Below are 20,793 nucleotides of genomic sequence, written 5' to 3'. Positions count from 1 at the left end.
AAGTTATGTTGACTTTCGGTGTTTATAGCGACAGAAGAGTCGACAGTAACAAACAATATACTGATGATTTATCCGACTGTTGCCGTGGTTACCAGCGATGCGGGGCAGCAGAAGGCCACCATGAAGACGTGATGCAGCACCATGAGCAGCTCCCGCCGCAGGTAGCCCGCCACAGCCGCCCGCGTCGACCTGGCGCCGCCGCCCCCCTCCTCCTCGTGACCTTTGACCTGCTGCTTGTGCCGGTAACACAGGAACATGGCGTAGATGTCGTAGGCAAAGTAAGGCGTGGCGAACAGGATGTAGGCGTCGGTCAGCCAGTGTCTGCGGAGGAAACAGGAAGTGATGTTCAGCTGTTTTACTTCAGTAAAAGTAGAAACATTGAACTTAAAGTGGGTCAAAATCTGAGTTTAAGACTTTCATTATTTAAATTTTGTACTTTTAAATTGCAGATCAAACATTTCTTTACATTTCCTCGTTAACGTTGAGTTTTGATGCGGCACCATTAACAGCAGCTGCTCCCAGAGTTCCTTGCTGCATGTCAGTCTGTGGTGTGATTTGATAAACAAATGCAGCTCGGACAAACCTGCCCCCCCGCCGCTTTGACTGGGAAATGAAGGAGCTGACAGAGGAAACCTGGGATTTACAGAAACAACACCCCCCCCCCCCGTCATCTGTCTCCTCTTCATCATTTCATTTCCCATCATGCTCAGCGTTGAGGATTAGGGATCTTTGGGAACGTCTTGGAGACAGAAATAGCTCCGCTGCTGCTGCTCGGCTCAGGAGAGGAATTAGACTCAGATTGTTAATTAGATTACAGACGGAGAGGTTCGGATTATACACATTGTGGCAGCGGGGGGGGCAAGTCTGCCATAATGAAAACTATTAGTTCATAAAAATGTTTAAACTTACACTGACTTTCTCCTTATTACTGGGACATGTACACACTGGTATTTGAGCAGAGAAAGAGGTTTTACTTCATTTTTTATCTGTTTAATGAACTAAAAGGTTGTAAAAGTTGTGTAAAAATGTTGTAAAATGTTGTTTAAAGCTCTTAAATTAATGCAAAACCCATGAATTTTATACAATTAGCATTAGTATGACGGACCGACAGCAGCTCCAGCTCTGACAAGCTTCCATTGTTGATATTTTATCATAATAGTCAATACTGAAATCATTATTTTATCCAAAAACTCACATTCTATGCTGATGATACTTTGATTTCGACGGGTTGATTTTGTGGGAAAAACTGCCCCCAGCCAACAAAACCTCCCATATTTTAAACCTAAATGTAGGCAGGTATGTAGCTAATCTATATCAATCAGTTATTATCAATCACTAGCTGATTGATATATATTGATATAGCTAGTCATTTTTTAGCATTTTCAGCTCTGTTTCGTTAGCGTTACGCTAGCTATGTGTAACCTCCCCACTGGGATGAAGGGGTCGGACACGTGCACCAAAGCAACTGAGCAACAGACAACGAATGAGTTCAACCCACAAGTTGAACTAAAAGGAGGAGGAAGGTAAAAGAGAGACGTCCTCACCTGTCCTCTACGACGTCCCTGCAGGACGAGGCGATGATGCATCCGACCGACGAGGCTATGATGGCCTGAATGGACGACACCAGACTGAGAAACACAATCAAACCTGTTAGCATACTGTACGTTCTACAGTTCTACCTGATACGGTGGCCCTGAGAGCTCAACATACTGCAGACTGAAGGTCCACTGAACACTGAGGAGGATCTATTGTCGGGTTCAAGGGTGTGTTTTAATTTCATTATCTTAGATTAGAAACAGGAAAAATGTGCAGCGTGAAGATCTGATCCACTTTGACAAGAACCACATTGTGATGGACGACTGGGTCAGAACATCTCCAAACCCGGAGCTCTAGTGGGGGGTTCCCAGTCTGCAGAGGTCAGTATCTATTAAAAGTGGTCCAAGGAAGGAACAGAACCGGAGACAGGGTCATGGGGGGCCGAGGCTCATTGATGCAGGTGGGGAGTGAAGGCTGGCCCGTGTGGTCCGATCCAACAGACGAGCTACTGTAGCTCAAACTGCTGAAACAGTTAATGCTGGTTCTGATAGAAAGGGGTCAGAACACACAGTGCAGAGCAGTCTGCTGGTCTGGGACCAGTCAGGGAGTTCAGTGCTCACAGTGTTACTGCTGATCAATATATCAGTCTATATACTGTTAGTACTGATCAATATATCAGTCTGTATACTGTTAGTGCTGATCAATATATCAGTCTGTATACTGTTAGTGCTGATCAATATATCAGTCTGTATACTGTCAGTGCTGATCAATATATCAGTCTATATACTGTCAGTGCTGATCAATATATCAGTCTATATACTGTCAGTGCTGATCAATATATCATTCTATATACTGTCAGTGCTGATCAATATATCAGTCTATATACTGTCAGTGCTGATCGGTGGATGTCTGTATGTAATATAAAATATATTTCTTTACATTTAGAACAAGTTTATATTTAGCTTGCTTTGTATTTTCCTGTTTTATTGATTATGTAGGATTTTAAATTGTTTGTTTATTATTATTTTTGTTTGGACCCCATTAAAACTGCAGTGTGTTGAGCTCTCAGGGCCACCGTAGTTTAATGACCCCAGACAATAGTTGCATATTTTGACACAGGACAATTAAATTAAACATAATTTAAAAAAAGTAGACATTTTAGTGTCACTGAGAACAATTCTTTTTGATAATTAACTTCAAATAGTCTTCTTACAGTTAATGATCAATAAGTTTCCATTTTATTTTGTGTCATTGTTATTATGGAGGACATATGGGGACAAAAATGAGGTCCTCACATGGTAAGACTTTAAAGGAATGAATGTAAGTCAGTGTGTGTGTGTGTGTGTGTGTGTGTGTGTGTGTTCTTACCGTGTAGATACGATGGCGGCGTCCCCCTCGCTCCATCCCATCATGTGTCTCAGGGTCTGTTTGGACAGCAGGAAGAGTCCGGGGAAGAAGACGGAGCCGGCAGCCATGAGGGCCAACATGGCTCCTGGTGTCACCTGAGTGTGTGTGTGTATGTGTGTGTGTGTGTGTGTGTGTGTGTGTGTGTGCTCTCACACACTCTCTCTGGATGTGCTGCGAGTGTTAAATGAGGACAGGTTTCTAGGAGCTCAGAGAGGAGGATCAGGAGGGAGGAGCTTCCTGCTGTCACCTGTCAGAGGAGGAGGAGGAGGAGGAGGAGGAGGAAGTATTCAGATCTTCACTGCAGTAAAAGTACTGATACTATGTGTGACTGTTGTACTATTATATATCATATATTGGATTATTCTGACACATTTTACTGTTGGATTATTATTATTGTCTCCATTTATTGATCTATCTAATCTATTGCTTCGTTAAAGTTCTGAATATAAAGAGAAATCCCGTCACAATTACCCAGAGTTCAAAGTGACACCTTTATAATACTTGTTCTGTCCAAACCTCCAAACTGGATGTTAAACTTAACTGAATTTCTGGCTTTTAATTCATACGAACAAGCAGCAGAAAGAGTCTGAATGACGTCCGAGAGCTCAACTGAACTGCTTTAATTTCACACCTTCTGTTTAAAACTTTATTTAATACCTAAATTCTGTAAAATCCCGTCACAGTTAAGTTCAAAGTGACACCTTTATAATGCTTGTTCTGTCCAAACCTCAGAGGTAAAGGCAGCGGTTTCTGAAGACATCGTGGATGTTGAACAGCTGACACTAGACTGCATTTTACTCATTAGTTCATTAATATAAAGTGATCTTTGTCAGAAGGACAAGAACCGACTGCAAAGTGTTGTTAACAAGTAAATCATAGGTGGCGGTCTGACTTCGTACATACTAAACAAACAATGGTCAAAGACGTGGAGCCGAATAAAGTGTGGTTACTGAAAACAGCCGGTGACGACACCCACCTGTCACTCAAAGCAGCCACGCCCTTAATTATACATAACTTTAATCCTTAATAATGAATTTAAAGTGAGTTGTAAAGTTGTCATGGACAGAGAAATTATCTACACTGACTAAAAGGCTGTAAACATATTTATTTTTTGTATCAGGTTATATCAGGTTGCTGATTGGGTAAAACACAAACATCCCGAGTACAACTTTATACTGAGAAGTGCTCAAGAAACTAGATGATTATCAACGATCTCAAAAATGTTCTCTGTGACGACTTTGAGCCTAAAATTCAGATTATTGGATGTTAGACAGTTTAACGTGCCCTCCTCAAATTCACTGCCCTCTCGACACCTTCGTGGCTAAAAATGCCCCATTGACTCCCATTAAAACCACATTTTTCAATCTCGCTGCCATTACAGTATAAAACAATGCATTCTGTAATGTCAGCATTTCATTTTGAAGAAAAGTAGTGATATTTGACATTTTTACTGTATTCCACCAGATTCAACCATTCTCACATTGTAGGCCGATGCATGACATTCCTGTATTTTATATTATGGAGCCATGTGACTACCAGGCGGCCCCAAGAGTTGTTTTTGTCTGTGTGTGTTTTGGACTTCATCCAGAAGGACAATAGAGTTTAAAAGACATTGGATTTCAAAAAAGTTACTACAAAAGAAAAAATCACTAAATCAAAAAAAAAAAGATGTACAAAAATGCCAGAGGAGGGTGTAAGGGTTAGGACATCGTGGACATCCTGTTGCCTTTTAAAGTTTTACTAATAAAGTGAGAGAAGTTTTGTTTAAATTGATTCACAGACACAAACAGGACTAATCCTTCAGTGAACCTTCAGATGGAAACCTTCGAGATGTTAGTTCATCCAGACTTTGTTTTCTTTACTGTGTTTGACTTTAAGATGAAACAATGAAGGAAAATACTTTATGATCAATCTTTACTATCCTCATTATCCTATTCTAAGAATGAACTCATCGTGGAGGCCATATAATATTTAAAGAACTCTGAAGCTATGCTAACTGTCCTATTAAACTTTGTGACCTTACAGGATGTCGGAGCAACTTAAACTGATGCTATAAATAGTTTTCTGTTATTTTCCTCCATATTTGGACCTTTGCTGATGTTTGAGTGTCCTATATGTGCTGTATATGAATCAGTGTAACAGCTTCATTAAGTTACAATCTCAAATGTTATCTTTGCTTTTCCAGCTCTAAGTGTTTTTATTAATCACAGATTTAATAAGAATTATTTACAACCACATCCGTCAGCAAACATCATTTCACAAACTGAGAATCTTCTTATTCAGGAGAGAAAAGAACTTCTGAACATGGCAGAGGAATATTATCCAGTGTCCATTTATTTATTTATCATTCACTACTTTATTTCTAAACATTTTTTTTTTAAGAAATTCAAGTATTTGTTGGGAACACAAGTCAAAAAACAAACAAAGAAAAACTTTTTTGCTAAAACGAAGACAAAACATCAGTTTTAAAACATCAGTTTCATATTTAGAATAATAAAAACATCAAGTTTCTTTTCATAGAAGAAAAACGAGTCTAATGTCTAAAGATGACCGTCCGTCCGTCCGTCCGTCCCGCTCTGCGTCAGTTCACCGTCGGCGCCCGTCGGCCCGAACGGAGGGAACGCACTCGTCAGCTGATCTCTGAACAGTGTGCAGGGAGGGAAAAGACCACACGCAGGTCGGTCACCTGGTTTAAAAACTGTTCCTCACCTGGAAGGATCTCTACTAACACAACAACAGAAAATAAAGAAAAAGAAAAAGAAAAAGGCCCGAAGGGAAAAAGTTTGGATTCATTGTTCCCTAAATTACTGACAACTGTTCCCTAAAAGCACAAATATCTCCGTTTAGTTTGAGATTAATCAGAATATAAACATCATTTCTAGGAGACAATGTCCAGGTTTTTATGGACTAAATGATCAATAGAAGTAATCAGATGACCCTTCCTAAGCCCCGCCCCTTTTTGCCCTGTGCTCCAATCACACTTCCTCCTTTCCTGTACGTACGTATGCTACATGCTAGGCTAACCTATGCTGGAAAGACCACCACATTTTAAAGATGGTTTAAAGAGGAATACGTATTCACATATTAATCTAATCTACATCAATCATTAGCTAGCTGGTTACATCTGAAATCTCAGCAAGCTAATCAATAGTTTAATCATTTCCCAACTTAAGATCTGATTATTTAGACTCTTGCCAACAGTAGCTAACTTAAAAACAGGAATATAGTCGCATTTTATCTTTTAACCATCTTCAAAATGTTCAACATCAACGAGGCTAGCACGTAGCATATGGAAGTACAGGGGGGCGGGGCTTAGGGTTTATTATAAACAGCTGCAGCCTCTAATTTTATAGTTTATATCACAGAATTCATTGTTTAACGTCAAAGTTTACACAAACTCCAACCGTAGATCCACAGTGTGAAATTAATGTTAAATCAAGGGAACTAATTGATCAGAGGACACATTATACCAATAACTCTTCACTAATGTGTTTTATTTCAGGCTGTAATGTTTTAGTTATATGATCCAAATGAAACTTTACTATTTTAAAACCATGAATTAAAAATATTAGTGCGACAGCTGCAGAGGTTCACTCGCTTTTTTAATATTTTTTAGGGAACAATCATCGAAAACGTTCTCCCGACTCTTTTGTTTCTGTAAAAATCTAATAAGATCACAACAAACAAAAACAAAACTTCTAATAAAATCACTTCCTAAGATGAATTAAATAAAAAAAATTACCACAAAAATGTACGTTTTCGTCATCGTTGACAAACTCAACCATTGCACAGCATTCAAACCCAAATGCTCTCCATGGGATAATAAATATACACATGCAGATATACAAGTCAGGTAATCTGGCAGCCTCAGTGATAAACCGCTCACAGAGACTCGCTGTGTGTTCCTGTAGAAGAGGAGCTGAGGTTTCAGGGAACCGCTCAGGGGGCCCCCGGCGGCTCAGGGGCCCCCGTCTGCTGGAGGTTCAGGGCATGTACAAGAAGAAAGGAAACAAAAATAACCTCAACCTTTCCAAAAACACACGATCCAGGAACTGAGGAGGAACTAAACCCGGAGCTAAAAGGTTCCTTCAGTCGTGAGATTTACGGAAAATGAACCAAAAGTGGGTTAAACAGCCCGGTTCGAGACAGAATCTGAACGCGTGACGAGACAAACTGTGGCGATGTTTGAGTGTTGAGGTGGCCGGCCGTCACTCCGGCGCCGTTGGCACGAGCGGACCCTCATCGGTTAAAAGTTCCTGAGATCCTAAAAAGAGATTCCTGGAAAAATTCCTGCAGTCAAAAATGGGCCGAACATCTCAAAGTGACCAGAAACCAGAGCGGCGTACTGACGGGTTTCTGTAACACGTCTGTTCTTAAAGTCCGTGAACGAGCACAGAGCGGAAACTTTCTGCAGATGTTTCACCACCAAATGGTTCAATTCACTCAGAGGAAGTAAAATCATTGGTTTCAATCAAACATCTTTTAATATGAAGTCTATGTTTGTTTTAAAAAGGTGATGCTAGTGAGTTAGCATTTAAGCCAACTTCCCATCTGTTCGTTACTGCCTCTTTTTTTAGCTGTTTAAAGACAAAGAACTGGTTTGAGATGAGGCACTGGGTCAGAACCAGCCCTCAAACTGCCTCAGTGGAAAGGCAGTGAAGAGAAATTTAACTCTTATTCTAACAGAAAAATATCACTTACAGAACCTTTCAGGGAAATTACAATCTGGACTACAATTTCCACATTAGACAAATCAGTTTGAGCGTCTTTGAACGCACCACAGTGCCATGTTTGCCATGAGTTCGTGGTTCAAATTAATTCATGAAGAGAAAAAGGTTTTAACATTAACTCTAGAGCTGAAACAATTAGTCGATTAATTGATGGACAGAAAATAAATCGATTAATTAATAATAATGAGTTCAAGTCAAAAGTCCTGGAAAAAAAATTTTCATGATGGAAAAATACTGACACTTATATGGAGCTAATAATTAAAACAGGGAACTTTCATGTTGTGTTGATACTGGCACCCCCTGTGGATTCTCTCTGATGTCTTATTTATGTGGATTATATAGATTCATTAGTCTTAAACTCCTTACAGTGCGTTGGATTATCAATCTGCAACAAGTTTCAGCTCTCTGCAAGTTCATTTTCACCGAACTAAAACTGAACTGAGGGACGTAAAGTCGACTCAATGTGTAGTTGAAGAGCCAAAACGTGCCAAAAACCATCAGTACGACCAAAGATCAGACTCACTGCGTCTGACGTTTAAAACATAATCCATCAGTTTGTCGTCACAGGACAGAAACCTCTTCAGATATAATTCACATCACGCCATGAGAGAGCCGACACTCTTCTACTAAAACACTCCTTATAGTGTTAGAATCTGCCACCGCTTTCAGGCCTGATCATCCAAACCAGGGATCAATACTGGAGCGTCCTCATGTGGCTTTGTACAGTTTTTAGTGTATTAAAACGGGACACCTGAGCCTTAAACTAAACACAGGAACTAAAACAACCCAAAGAACAGAAACAAAAAAAAAATAAAACAGCAGCATTTCACCGACAACATCCTTCTCTCCAAACCTCACACTGATTCTGAGCGACGGGGTGAGAGACGAGGAGCGAGCACGAGGTAAAAGAATCTGGAGGAATGACGTTAAAGGTTGTGACGGGAGGGTTTCAGTTTACAGATATGCACATTTATTTATATATAGTGTTCTTTTTTTTTTGTCTTTCCAGGGTTTGAGGTAACCGAGGTCGCCGCGGACCCGCGGAGGAGTCGCTGCTAACTAAAAAAGAAGGGGTGGAGACAAACACTCTTCAACAAACACTCAATAAATTAAGAGATAAGAAAAATAACTCCATCAGTGCCGTCGTCGCTTCCTGTTTCTCGCTCCGCTGGCGGGACAAAAAGTCGAGGACGTCAGCAGGAAAACAAAAATGTCCACACGGTGTGAAGATAATACGAGTTGAGACGGGTAGAAGAAGCCGTTGACCATTTGGAGATAAAAACAAGAAAAAGAAAAAAAAAAAAAGCCAAATATTTGTAGTTTTGGCATCTTTCTGTCCGACGTTAACACTTAAAAATCACAATTTCCTGTCATAATTAAAAAAAAAAAAAAAAACACAGTCTGACAAAACAACTGTGGGGAATGACTTCCTGTTTGCTTTGTATCCTGATTAAACTCCTTCCTGCTGAATGTGAATGAGGTGGTGGAACGACATCGATCCAGAACCAGACGGCAACAACAACAGTATGAGGAGGACCACGGGGGGGGACTGTGGTTGAAACCTGCTACATCTGTTAAATTGCATTATTGCCGACGTCTGTCGACGCAGAAAGACGCCGAGCAGCAGAAACACAGTGAGTGATGTGTTCAAATGCAGTTTGAAAAAAAAAAAACAGAAAACAAAAGGAAAACCTTGGAGGTGTTTGGCGGTTAATGCGCCGTGTTGTTTTGGTGGGTTACGTTCGGGAGCGTGTGACACACTGATGATCTGTCCGGTTGGCAAGCGAGCGTGCTCAGTGTGTACAGGTGAGTTAATTAAACCATATTGCACAGGGGCTGGAATGACTTCAAAATCAACTAATTCTACCAAACAATTAAAACCATTATTTCTCAATGTCTACTAACGCAGATGGAAAATCCAATCTAGTACCGAGTTCTTTTCCTCTTTCTTATTCCTCCTCGAGCACTTCAGCAGCATTTCTTTTTTTTTTCTTCTTTTTTTAAATTCAGCACCGAAAACGCCTCGAGCATCAGCTGTTTGGGTCGTTTAAAAGGTCGTATTCTGGAAACTCTGCAGATTCGTTGGGAGAAAAAAAAAAAACACAAGGAGGGTTTTCTGGTGGGTCGGATGTTTTCTCCTCTCGTGGTTGGATGAGTCGTTTCTCCTCCGCATCCCCGCAGACGAAAAGAAGGTTTAAAGAAATTTAAAAAATAAAAAAAAAAAAGACCCAAACTCTTTGTTTTTTTTCAGATGCCACAGCCAATGAAATCCTTTCTCACACTGCTGCCGCTCCTCGAGAGGAAGAGGAGGACCGTTCATCTCTCCTCCTTCCTGGACACCTTGGAGGAGTGCCATGCAGTGGACCTGCAGACAACAACAAACATCCATTAAACACACAGCCAGTCTAACACAGTCAGAATGTAACTGAGTATATTTACTTTAGTGCTGCATTTAAGTACTTTCACTTTAATATTTTCTCTTCATGTCACTCTGTACTCAGACTTTATGTCCTGTTGCCAGGAGGCGAGTTGGGGATTAGTGAACTAATCTCATATAGGGGATTAATAAAGGTATATCTTATCTTACATGTAATTAAACTCGTAGTTTTAACTACATTTTGCAGAGGTTAAATTATTTTTTTGCCAGTTTTTGTTTAAACTAAAAACAATTTTGGACCATAAAAGAAAAGGAATTTCTTTTATAATTGCTTCTCTAAGATTTTGAGCTCACCTGTGAGAAACATCTATCTTTAGAGTTAATAAACTCAACCTGAATATATTAGGTGTCAATTATCAGGGCAGGAATTATACCACGTCCCAAACAGCCAGTGCCGTAATACCTCTTCTAGAATTAACTACCCACACAGAGAGTGTGGCATTGCTCTGTTTGGAACAATAAATAATTTACACACAAAAAGGTAGGTATCTGACTGACACGGTTTACTAAATCAAAGCCGACGGACATGACCAGGTATTTTATTGTTTAGGTTAACGTCCAACCTGTGAGACCTGCTCTGTTTGTCCACGTTCACTTAGGTGAAGACAATAGCGTAGAAACTGTTTGCACATTTAAAGGCTGACAATCAACCAGCGTGCTGCAGTATAAATACTTCATTACGAGCTCTTCCTCCTCTCCCTCACCTGATGAAGGTCTTGAAGGCAGCACTCTGAGGGTTGATGCACAGCGGCACTCGTTTGCCCTGCTGGTGCTCTGTGATGAAGCGATGGATTAACTCTGATGTTGGGACAGAGAAGCAGATCAGTAACAGAGTCAGAGGTGGAAAGGTCACAGACAGATAACACGTCAGCGGTTCCACCAGGAAACGTCTCCGTGGCGTCCTACCTTTTCCCTGCCACACAGACAGCAGGCTGTTCTCGTAGCTGTGGCTGAACGGCCGCTCGGCGACCGGCTCGAAGTCTCGGGTGTAAACTCTGCCGCTGGGCACGGAGTAGCAGCACTGACACATGCAGGTGTGGTAGCGCAGACGGCCCTCGTCCAGGTACGGGTGGGAGAGGGCGTCGCTGCCGGATATCCGTTTAGCCTGGAGGTAAACGGAGGGGGAGAGAGAGAGAGAGAGAGAGAGAGAGAGAGAGAGAGAGAGAGAGAGAGAGAGTGCTAACACTGTGCTGATTTTTAGTCGTCCACAGTTAAAATGTTAATTTAATCAGTTTCAACTCACAGGATCAAAGACCAACATCCGACAGAGCAGGTGCACCGCCTCGTGTGTGGCTCCGTCAGACAGCATGTAGAGCACCGACAGCGACGGCTGCAAAATAAAAGCATTATCTCATCGGTCGGTGTGAAGATCTGCTGCTGTACATTAAATATAAACCCGTCTGTTATCCAATGACTCACTGTCAGTTCATATAAACTGTAAAGTAAATATTGGTTTTTATTTGCAGCTGTTACTTTATGCAGATGTGACAAAACATCATTTATTCATTAGTTATATTATAAAACTATATTATACAGGAAACATATTCCTTGTTACTGCAGAAAAATGACTCAAAGCAGCAAAGTTAATCAATGTTAAATTAATAAAGAGAGAGAGCTGATATCAGCTCAATAATCAGTATTGGACAATAACCTCAGTAGAGATATCGGACATTTAATCTACAGTTTACAGTTTAAACTTAACTCGACATATAACAGAAAACTGCTTTTGGTTTTCACAGAATTTATGTTTGTTTTATAACGTAGCATATAAGTTAAATTATAAACATGTTAATATTCTCAAATTATTTAAGAAAGCAGCCTTTTGAATACAACATTTGTCTTTAATTCAGCCTCTATATCAATAATCAATCAATCCAATTATAATTAATTAGATTTCATTCCATTTAAATAAAACAAACAATAAAACTGAAGGATTAGAGTGATCTCTGTCACTTTACTTGCTCTTCTATAGTTTCTCATTTGTACTTGTATTCTTATTTTACTTTTACACATTTCTTTCTTTATGTTTCTCCATTAATCTTATTTATTTCTGTCAGATTTTCGTCTCTGATGATCAATAAAAGCTCATCTTACCTCAGATCAGGAGAATTATCACCAACCAGTGCATTTATTTATTTATCTCTTATTTCTTTCTGATCCTTAATGGACCTAAAGCTGTAGATTTGTCTCATGGCTTACTGCCCCCTGGTGGACATAAATCAATCAGTGTTTGTCTGAAACATCCTGATAAAACTACTTAATATTGATTTGGGCTTCAAGAATCCAATATTGATCAGGCTGCACATGAAGCTGAAACAATCAAAGAGCAGACTTTAAAGAGAAAGAAAGACGTTCACACTGGAGGTAGAAAAGGTTCATTAAAATCTTGCAGGGCTCCCGATCCGGTACTACAGTTCCTCTAACAGAACAGATTATATTCAGGATATTTGGTCATTTCAATCCATTTCTATGTGTTCTGAGTCTAATTCAATAAAATAACAACACCAGGTTTTAAAATAACTGGTTTAAGTTTGGATCCAGTTCAAATATGACACAAACAAAATCTCTAATTTAACCGTTTATCTCTCGGCTACAACAAAACCTTTTGGTTGTTGTCTGGTCGATGTGCTCAGCCACAGTCAGTCAGTTAGCTCACACAACTCTACGACTATCTTCTTAATACTTGGAGCAATAAACCTGAGATAAATGAGGTTTAAAAGTCAGAACGCTCCAGCTGACACTCACAACTGTTTCTGACGTTTAAAGCTTTAGATTTGATAAAAGATGCTGAGCTCAAAAAGGTTTAAGTGTTTCAGAACAGAATCAGTGTTTCTGTTGGTAGTGCTGGTGGTGGGCAGACCACACAGTCACGTACCGGTTTGTGCGGCCCCCTCAGGATGTGGGCTCTGGCTCCTTCGCAGGCCGACGCCAGGGCCGACAGAGGAGGCGTTCCCAGCAGGTCCGTGATCAGATCCAGCTGGAACAGAACGGGAAGGAGGACGGAGAGTGAGTTAAAGAAAGTGGTGGAAGATCAGTGTAAAAATACTAAACAATAAGTCCTGTACAAAAGTTTCTGGTATATAAAGCGTTAAAATACACAATATCACTTTGATGCTACACAGACTTTTAACAGGAGGAATGGTACGTCTGCTCTGACGCTACGTAACTCGACTGAGTTTGGTGAAACAGTGTTGGGTAAAACCGGTGATTATCAATCTAACTTTAGCCTGGTGTCACCTTAAAACATTTGTTTTCAGCTGTAAACTGAAATATCTGTAATATTCACATTACACATTCGCAAAGAGAGTTCACTTCCTCTAATCAGAGGAGGCCGCCCCACGCTCATGGCTGGCTAGCTTTTAGCTCTGACTACCAGCTCACTGTTTCTGCTCCCCTATAGTCACCGTCCTTTGTCCTTTGTCTCAGATGTCGTAATTTGTTGAGAGGCAGCGAGCTAGCAGGACTCTGCTTTAAGCTAAAAGGAACAAAGACCTCTGACCCACCCAGCCGTCAGTAGCTACAGATAAATGGACTCTGGAGGAGTTCCCGTCACCTGGCCTCACCTGCTGAATGGGACTCTGAGCCTGGAAGAGGATGCGTCGCCCCAGCAGCTCTGCAAAGATGCAGCCCACCGACCAGACGTCGATGGCCGAGCCGTAGTGTCGGCAGCCCATCAGCACCTCCGGCGCTCTGTAGTACTGCGTCACCACCTCCTGGGTCATGTGACGCGACGGGTCGGGCTCCTCCACCCGCGCCAAGCCGAAGTCACAAATCTAACACAGAGACAAAATCACACCACGGAGGGTTTCAAACCTGCTGTTGGTTTCTAAGGACAAATACTTAAATCAACAACCAGATTTGTGGCGTCAGTGCAGCCTGAAGTGAACACACATTGATCACATTGATTAGAGCTGTATTGATTAGGGCTGCACACAATAGTTTAAAGCCTCATTCACAACTCTCGAACTCAATGTTTACCTTCAGCAGACAGTTGCTGTTGACCAGCAGGTTTCCAGGTTTAATGTCCCTGTGCAGGATCCCAGCAGAGTGCAGGTACTTCAACCCTGAGCAAGAACACAACCGACACGTTTGGTTCTCATGTTACAGTAAACTCCAAACACATTGTTTCAACTACTTCTCCCTCAGACTGTCATAGTTTAGTTGACAGTAATCAACATTTTCTGAAACCAAACAACTAATTAATGGAGAAAATTAGATTACTTAATATTTAAACATGGAGATAAAAATGTTTGTGAAGCTACGCTAGAAAATTAAATTACTGTTCCAAAATAAAAGTACAGAACAGTTGCAGTGCAACCTTTTACATCTACAGCCAAAACTATTTGATAAATGAATTGATTGACAGAAAATGAATGTGCAAATACTTTGATGATGGGTTAATAGTTTCAGTCCTGCCATTGATATTCTCTGGTTCCTTTAATGTGAGTATTTACTCTTTTTCTTAAGGATTCACATAATTATTGGGACAGATAAATTATTATTTTTATCAGCCATCCACTTTTTTTTAAGTCATTGGGATAATTACATTAAATTCTTTAGAATTCTCATGTAAGTGATTGATAGGCTTTATTCTTACTAGAAAAAACTAAACAAACATTTAAAATAGTTAGAACCATATGTTGTTGTTGTGGAATAAACCAGGTCATAAACTTAAAATACAAAAATGTTTAACTATCTGTTATCGTATTGCCTGGAAAAAAAATAAAATCCATATCTTGCATCCTTAGTTTTTCTTTGTCCTGTGTGACATTTTAATGAGTCATCGATAATGAAAACAAACGTCGGTTGCAGCCCGTTACACAAACATAAACAGTTCCTCCCTACAACATCAAATACTGCTGGCACGGGCCGCTCACCTCGGAGGATCTGATAGAGGAAGACCTTGATGTGGTCGGTGGTGAGTGGCTGAGGAGACACGATCACTTTGTGGAGGTCGCTCTGCATCAGTTCTGTTATCACGTAGCTGCGGGGGGTTGACTGTCAAGGAAACAACAAAAACAAAATAGCTGGCACGCAAATGACCTCCGCCCACACGAACACGCTGCATCTCACAGGTCTCGCTCGACAGAGAGAGAGAGCATCGTGTCATCTACTCGCTTTAAATATGTCAACTAGTCGCATTAAATATTCATCAGTGGCCGGTCTCACATCTGCAGTGATGAGCTGCATTTAGAGATGAGTGGCTAAATTAAGTGAATAAAAAGGAGGACATGAGAGGGGCAATTAAAGGAAGAGAAAGTGGGACAGAAGGTGTGAGGAAGCAGATGTATGTGCTGGCAGCGAACACAGTCTATATGGTGGTAACATTAAACCAAATGAAGGCTGATTCTTGCTGTTTTTACCCCAAATACATAAAAAGAAAGGATACATTTCTTCGAAGCAGTCGATTTGTGGAGGCTGTAAAATGTCCAGAGCTGACAGAACCTGCACAGAAACACAAAAACAACATTTAGTCGGATTTTATCTGTAAATAAAATCCACAACAAACTGCTCTTGTCGCCTTCGTCCGGCCCTTACGTTGTCATGTTTGAAGAAGCACAGCATCCTCAGCTCTCTGAAGACCCTCTTGCAGGAGACCAGGTTCTGGAAGACATTAGGCATCTTCTTCAAAGCCACCTTGCGGCCGTCGCGTGGATCGGTAACCGACCTGCAAGACGTGGAGAGTCACAGTGAGCCGAGAGCTCTCCTGAAGCATCACACCGTACGATCTGATCATCCATTAATCGTTTGAGGTAGTTTAAATGCACAGACACCAAACATCTGCTGGTTTTAGAAGAACAAATGTGAGGGTTTGTCTTTGGCTTATATCAAAGTAAACTGAATATATTTGGGTTCTGGACTGTTGGTGAGACTAAAGCATTTAAAAATACATTTATTGGACCCTGGGGACAAAAAATCTGATCGTAGGATCATTTACTTGCTTCCTTAATATTCTTTATTACATTTTCATCCTCATTACTGAGTATTTTTCATTCCTATATACACATCAGCAAAGCACAATAGTTTCATAGATGTTATCATTGTTTAAAGCAGTGGTTCCTGACCAGGGGGTCGCAAAGCCGTCTGCATTTTAAGGAATGTAAGAAAACATAAATGTACACAGCAGAACTGTATCTCAGCATTCTGTTTAATTATGTAAAGAAAACTAAATTACATTATTATTAAAGTTTAGATTATTATTTAATATCTAAACTCTGAAATCCTGAACACAGATTATATTCAGAGCCTTCAGTCTCTGATTAACAGCTTCATCCTGCTTTAGAAAACAACCAAAGAGCTGATAGAACAATAAGAAAGAAACCGTGAATCTGACAAAAAAAGAAGCCTGTTAAGTCTAAATGATAAAAATACAAACTGGATTGTAAAAAAGGTTTCTAAAACTTATCTCTGATCAATATTTACAGGAAATAATCTGCTCAAAACTCATAGTCAGTGTTGACAACCACTGGGTTAAAGTGTCTTTTTACAGGTGTTTCACACAATCAAACATGTGGCCACCTGCTTCGTGTCATATCAATACACTGATCAGCTAAAATCTGAGGTTTCACACTTCCAATGTGATAATCAATAACAAACCTTTGTGGCTGTTCAACTTGTGTTATTTATGAGTGGAAATGCTGTTTATATGGATAACTTGTTACCAATATCGTCTCATGATGATACACAATCCAGAGTTTGGACAGAAAGACGATAAGATCACGTCGTGTTCTCAGGAATTTAAATATGTTACGTTTTGATAATTGTATTCAATTTGTTTGTCTTAAATGGCGACAGCAGGCGACTCCCCGAGAACTCAGTGACCTTGTGGAGCATCCAGAGGGAACTGTATGGTTCCTTTCTATAAACCCTCATTTGGACAGTCAGCTTTTTCTGTTCGGGGATTAAAATGTGGAATTCTACATTCTACAGTCATCAGTGATCTGGTTAGTTTGTCTCTTGTGTATTTGTTGAGTTTTATGTATTTTAAAAGCCGTATCTAGGGACGGGCATCACCAGATCTAAAGCTTTATATAAACAATAAATAAAAACAGGAGTTATTCAAACATCACGGTGTCACTTACGGTCCCGTTCAGCAGCCGTTTTAAACACCGGTAAGGTTTTTATTAACGAATATTTACCAGACGACACCGAATGCGCCATAACCGATGGGGCGGTCTGGCTCCATCTCCGCGGGGCTGGGCACCTCGCTGGCCGGGTTGCTGTAGGGCTGAGGCACCGCCGCTCCTCCGCCGGCGCTCCCTCCGAGAGCAGTGGGGTGGCGAGGGGTCCCGGCCGGGGCGGTGGGTCCAGTCAGGCACGGTGTGGCGCTGAGGCCCGTGGAGGGGGCTCCGCAGGAGGAGTTGACACAGAAATACTTGTGGCCCAGCTCAGAGCCCGGAAACAAGTCTCCACAGACGGTCTGCCGGCCGGCGCCGTGAAAGGCCATCCTCCTCTCACCAAACCCCGAAACAGTCCACTCTGTCGGCACCAAGCTGCTGCTGCTGCCCGGCTAGACGCGCAGGAAACACGACTCCTCACTCAGCATGATCCTAAAAATCAGAGCAAAGATTAACATGGAAGCACCTCAACTGGTTTATTAACATTATCAGTTCTCATTATTACCGTTTATCCATTAAACTTCTGTCTGTCATACAGTTCAGTACATATATTCCCATTATATACACATATATTCCCATTATATTATCCCTTCTGGACGGAGGTATAATAGTCCCAAGATTTTTTATTGTTTTTATTTGCATTTTATTTATTGATTTCTCTCTGTAAGTCCTAATTTTTAGAGCCTGGAGCTCTTTTATCTTTCTTATGTTTGTTTACTGTTTACTGAGTTGTTTGTTGTTTATATATTTTTGTCAAGAGGAAAGCCTTATTGTCTGGGTACAAATAAAGTAACTTTGAACCTTATCTATATCCCCTATATACTGTATTATAATGTGCATACTTCAGACTCTTCCTATATTTGTTTATTTTCTATATAAAATGTTGTTAGATATTTTAATATAATGCATATTCTCATTATTATTTCCATTTCTTTAATTTCCTGTGAGCAGCTGTAACAATGAACAACTTCACAGCGGTTGGAAGGAACGACTTTTAACTTGCACTTGAAAAGATATTTGGTAAGTTTGGGGACTTTGAATGTAATGACCCAACATGATGAACTGATCCTGAACTGCTGATGGAGTTTGTTTGCTTATTTTTGTATTTTGCTTATTTTTTCCTCCTTTTTTCTATAAACAGTAAATTACTAACTAAAAGTTTTTTTTAATAACATTTGTAAGTATTTTCCCTGTTTGTTGTTTTTGTTTGTTTAATAGTTCAGATCATGTCTGTTACTGTTATTTACCTTATTGTCTTCCTTGACAATAAAATAAATCGAAAATTATATAATTAATTATAACAAAACATTAAACCCACTTTGACCAGGCACTTAAAAACAATTCACTGTATTAAATTAATGTTAAAACATCCTACATCAAAACTTTACGCACTTTTGTCTGAAAATATACATTTAAAATAAATGTATTTATTGTTGTTTACATTCATTATCATTTTATTCTCTTATGTTCTGGTGTAAAACTAATATTACAGTTAATGCTGAGAAAAAAATATGAATTATTTTTAATGCTACAAAGTGAGTTTGTTATTTATTTGTTATTAATAAAAGGAATTAATCTCAGATATAAAGTTAAAAACATTAAAGTGTTCAGTATTTAGTCTGAAAGAGGAATATTAATGAAGTAAACACTTTACCTGGTTACTGACGCTGCTCGTTAACTCGGCTAGCTATCGGTCTCCAGGTGGCTAACGTCGGTTAGCGTCTCCAGAATATGAAAAAGTTAAATATTCCCCGCGATGTTAACCTCAGCCACGGAAGCTGCAGAGTAATCCTCACTAACACAATCATGTGCATGCACCTTTTTGCCTTTCTGCTTTAAATTACTGACAGAAAACAGCTTCTGCCGTCGGGCAACCTGCTAGCTACGGTGCTAACCAGCTGTTCCAGCTAATACGTTAACCCGCTGAAGCCTCTGACCCACATACCTACCGTCGGTCGGTTACAGTGACCCACATACCCCGCACACAAAGCCCCGCACACTCCTAACTGATCCTAACAGACGGACAAACCGAGCTCGGTTGAATTTAAGGCGGTATGACACGAAAATAAACGTCAAAAAGGCCAAAAAATCCGAGTTAGTTGTTCGTCGGCGGAGCGGCTTCCTCCGGCTAGCTCTGTGATGTAGCCGACCAGCTAGCTGCAGCTAGCTCTGGACCGCTCGCTAGCTGCTCATCACGTCGTAATATCCCGAAACAAGCTCCACATAAAGCCACATAAAGCCGCATAAAGGCGCATAAAGGCGCATAAAGGCGCATAAAGGCGGGTTCTTGTGTTTTCTGGATGAATGTGTCTCATCCAGCAGTCTGCGTTACTTTAAACCAGCGACAGCTACTGCTAGCTGGCTAACTTCCGAAGTAGGAGGAGCTGGTAAAGCCGAGTGGGGGAGGGTCGGTGCTCCTATCAGCCTGCTGTACACAGAGCTAACATTAGGTCCCTTAATGCTAACATTAGGTCCCTTAATGCTAACATTAGGTCCCTTAATGCTAACATTAGGTCCCTTAATGCTAACATTAAAGGTCCCTTAAACAGTGCTAACATTAGGTCCCTTAATGCTAACATTAGGTCCCTTAATGCTAACATTAGGTCCCTTAATGCTAACATTAGGTCCCTTAATGCTAACATTAGGTCCCTTAATGCTAACATTAGGTCCCTTAATGCTAACATTAGGTCCCTTAAACAGAGCTAACATTAGGTCCCTTAATGCTAACATTAGGTCCCTTAATGCTAACATTAAAGGTCCCTTAAACAGAGCTAACATTAGGTCCCTTAATGCTAACATTAGGTCCCTTAAACAGAGCTAACATTAGGTCCCTTAATGCTAACATTAGGTCCCTTAATGCTAACATTAAAGGTCCCTTAAACAGAGCTAACATTAGGTCCCTTAATGCTAACATTAGGTCCCTTAAACAGAGCTAACATTAGGTCCCTTAATGCTAACATTAGGTCCCTTAATGCAAACATTAGGTCCCTTAAACAGAGCTAACATTAGGTCCCTTAATGCAACATTAGGTCCCTTAATGCTAACATTAAAGGTCCATTAAACAGTGCTAACATTAGGTCCCTTAATGCTAACATTAAAGGTCCATTAAACAGTGCTAACATTAGGTCCCTTAATGTTAACATTAGGTCCCTTAATGCTAACATTAAAGGTCCATTAAACAGTGCTAACATTAGGTCCCTTAATGCTAACATTAGGTCCCTTAATGCTAACATTAAAGGTCCATTAAACAGTGCTAACATTAGCTCCCTTAATGCTAACATTAGGTCCCTTAATGCTAACATTAGGTCCCTTAATGCTAACATTAAAGGTCATTAAACAGAGCTAACATTAGGTCCCTTAATGCTAACATTAGGTCCCTTAATGCTAACATTAGGTCCCTTAATGCTAACATTAGGTCCCTTAAACAGAGCTAACATTAGGTCCCTTAATGCTAACATTAGGTCCCTTAATGCTAACATTAAAGGTCCATTAAACAGTGCTAACATTAGGTCCCTTAAACAGAGCTAACATAAGGTCCCTTAATGCTAACATAAGGTCCCTTAAT

General features: G+C 40.3%; 2 protein-coding genes across 2 annotated transcripts in view; both read right to left on the bottom strand.

The window, feature by feature from the left end:
- The window catches only part of tlcd3ba (TLC domain containing 3Ba), a 7,369-nt gene extending 4,087 nt beyond the window's left edge, over positions 1-3,282 (bottom strand). Inside the window, exons 1-3 of the mRNA XM_051389034.1 lie at positions 2,905-3,282; positions 1,545-1,628; positions 93-321 (exon numbers count right to left, since the gene is read on the bottom strand). Coding sequence (XP_051244994.1) covers positions 93-321; positions 1,545-1,628; positions 2,905-3,023 — 432 coding nt within the window. The 5' untranslated portion in view covers positions 3,024-3,282. The remainder of the gene's footprint in view (positions 1-92; positions 322-1,544; positions 1,629-2,904) is intronic.
- Positions 3,283-5,110: 1,828 nt separating this feature from the next.
- On the bottom strand, positions 5,111-19,692 carry nlk1 (nemo-like kinase, type 1). The gene is made up of 12 exons (XM_051389030.1): positions 18,883-19,692; positions 17,250-17,660; positions 15,649-15,778; positions 15,500-15,555; positions 14,988-15,094; positions 14,089-14,174; positions 13,674-13,883; positions 12,986-13,087; positions 11,354-11,440; positions 11,017-11,215; positions 10,815-10,908; positions 5,111-10,038 (listed from the first exon to the last, which is right to left on the bottom strand). The coding sequence occupies exons 2-12, from the start codon at positions 17,555-17,557 to the stop codon at positions 9,990-9,992; spliced, it is 1,428 nt and encodes a 475-aa protein (XP_051244990.1). The 5' UTR covers positions 17,558-17,660; positions 18,883-19,692; the 3' UTR covers positions 5,111-9,989.
- Positions 19,693-20,793: the final 1,101 nt, after the last annotated feature.

The sequence above is a fragment of the Dicentrarchus labrax genome, unplaced genomic scaffold (genome assembly GCF_905237075.1).
Source record: "Dicentrarchus labrax unplaced genomic scaffold, dlabrax2021, whole genome shotgun sequence".
NCBI lineage: Eukaryota > Metazoa > Chordata > Actinopteri > Moronidae > Dicentrarchus > Dicentrarchus labrax.
This window is presented reverse-complemented; position numbering and strand designations above follow the sequence as displayed.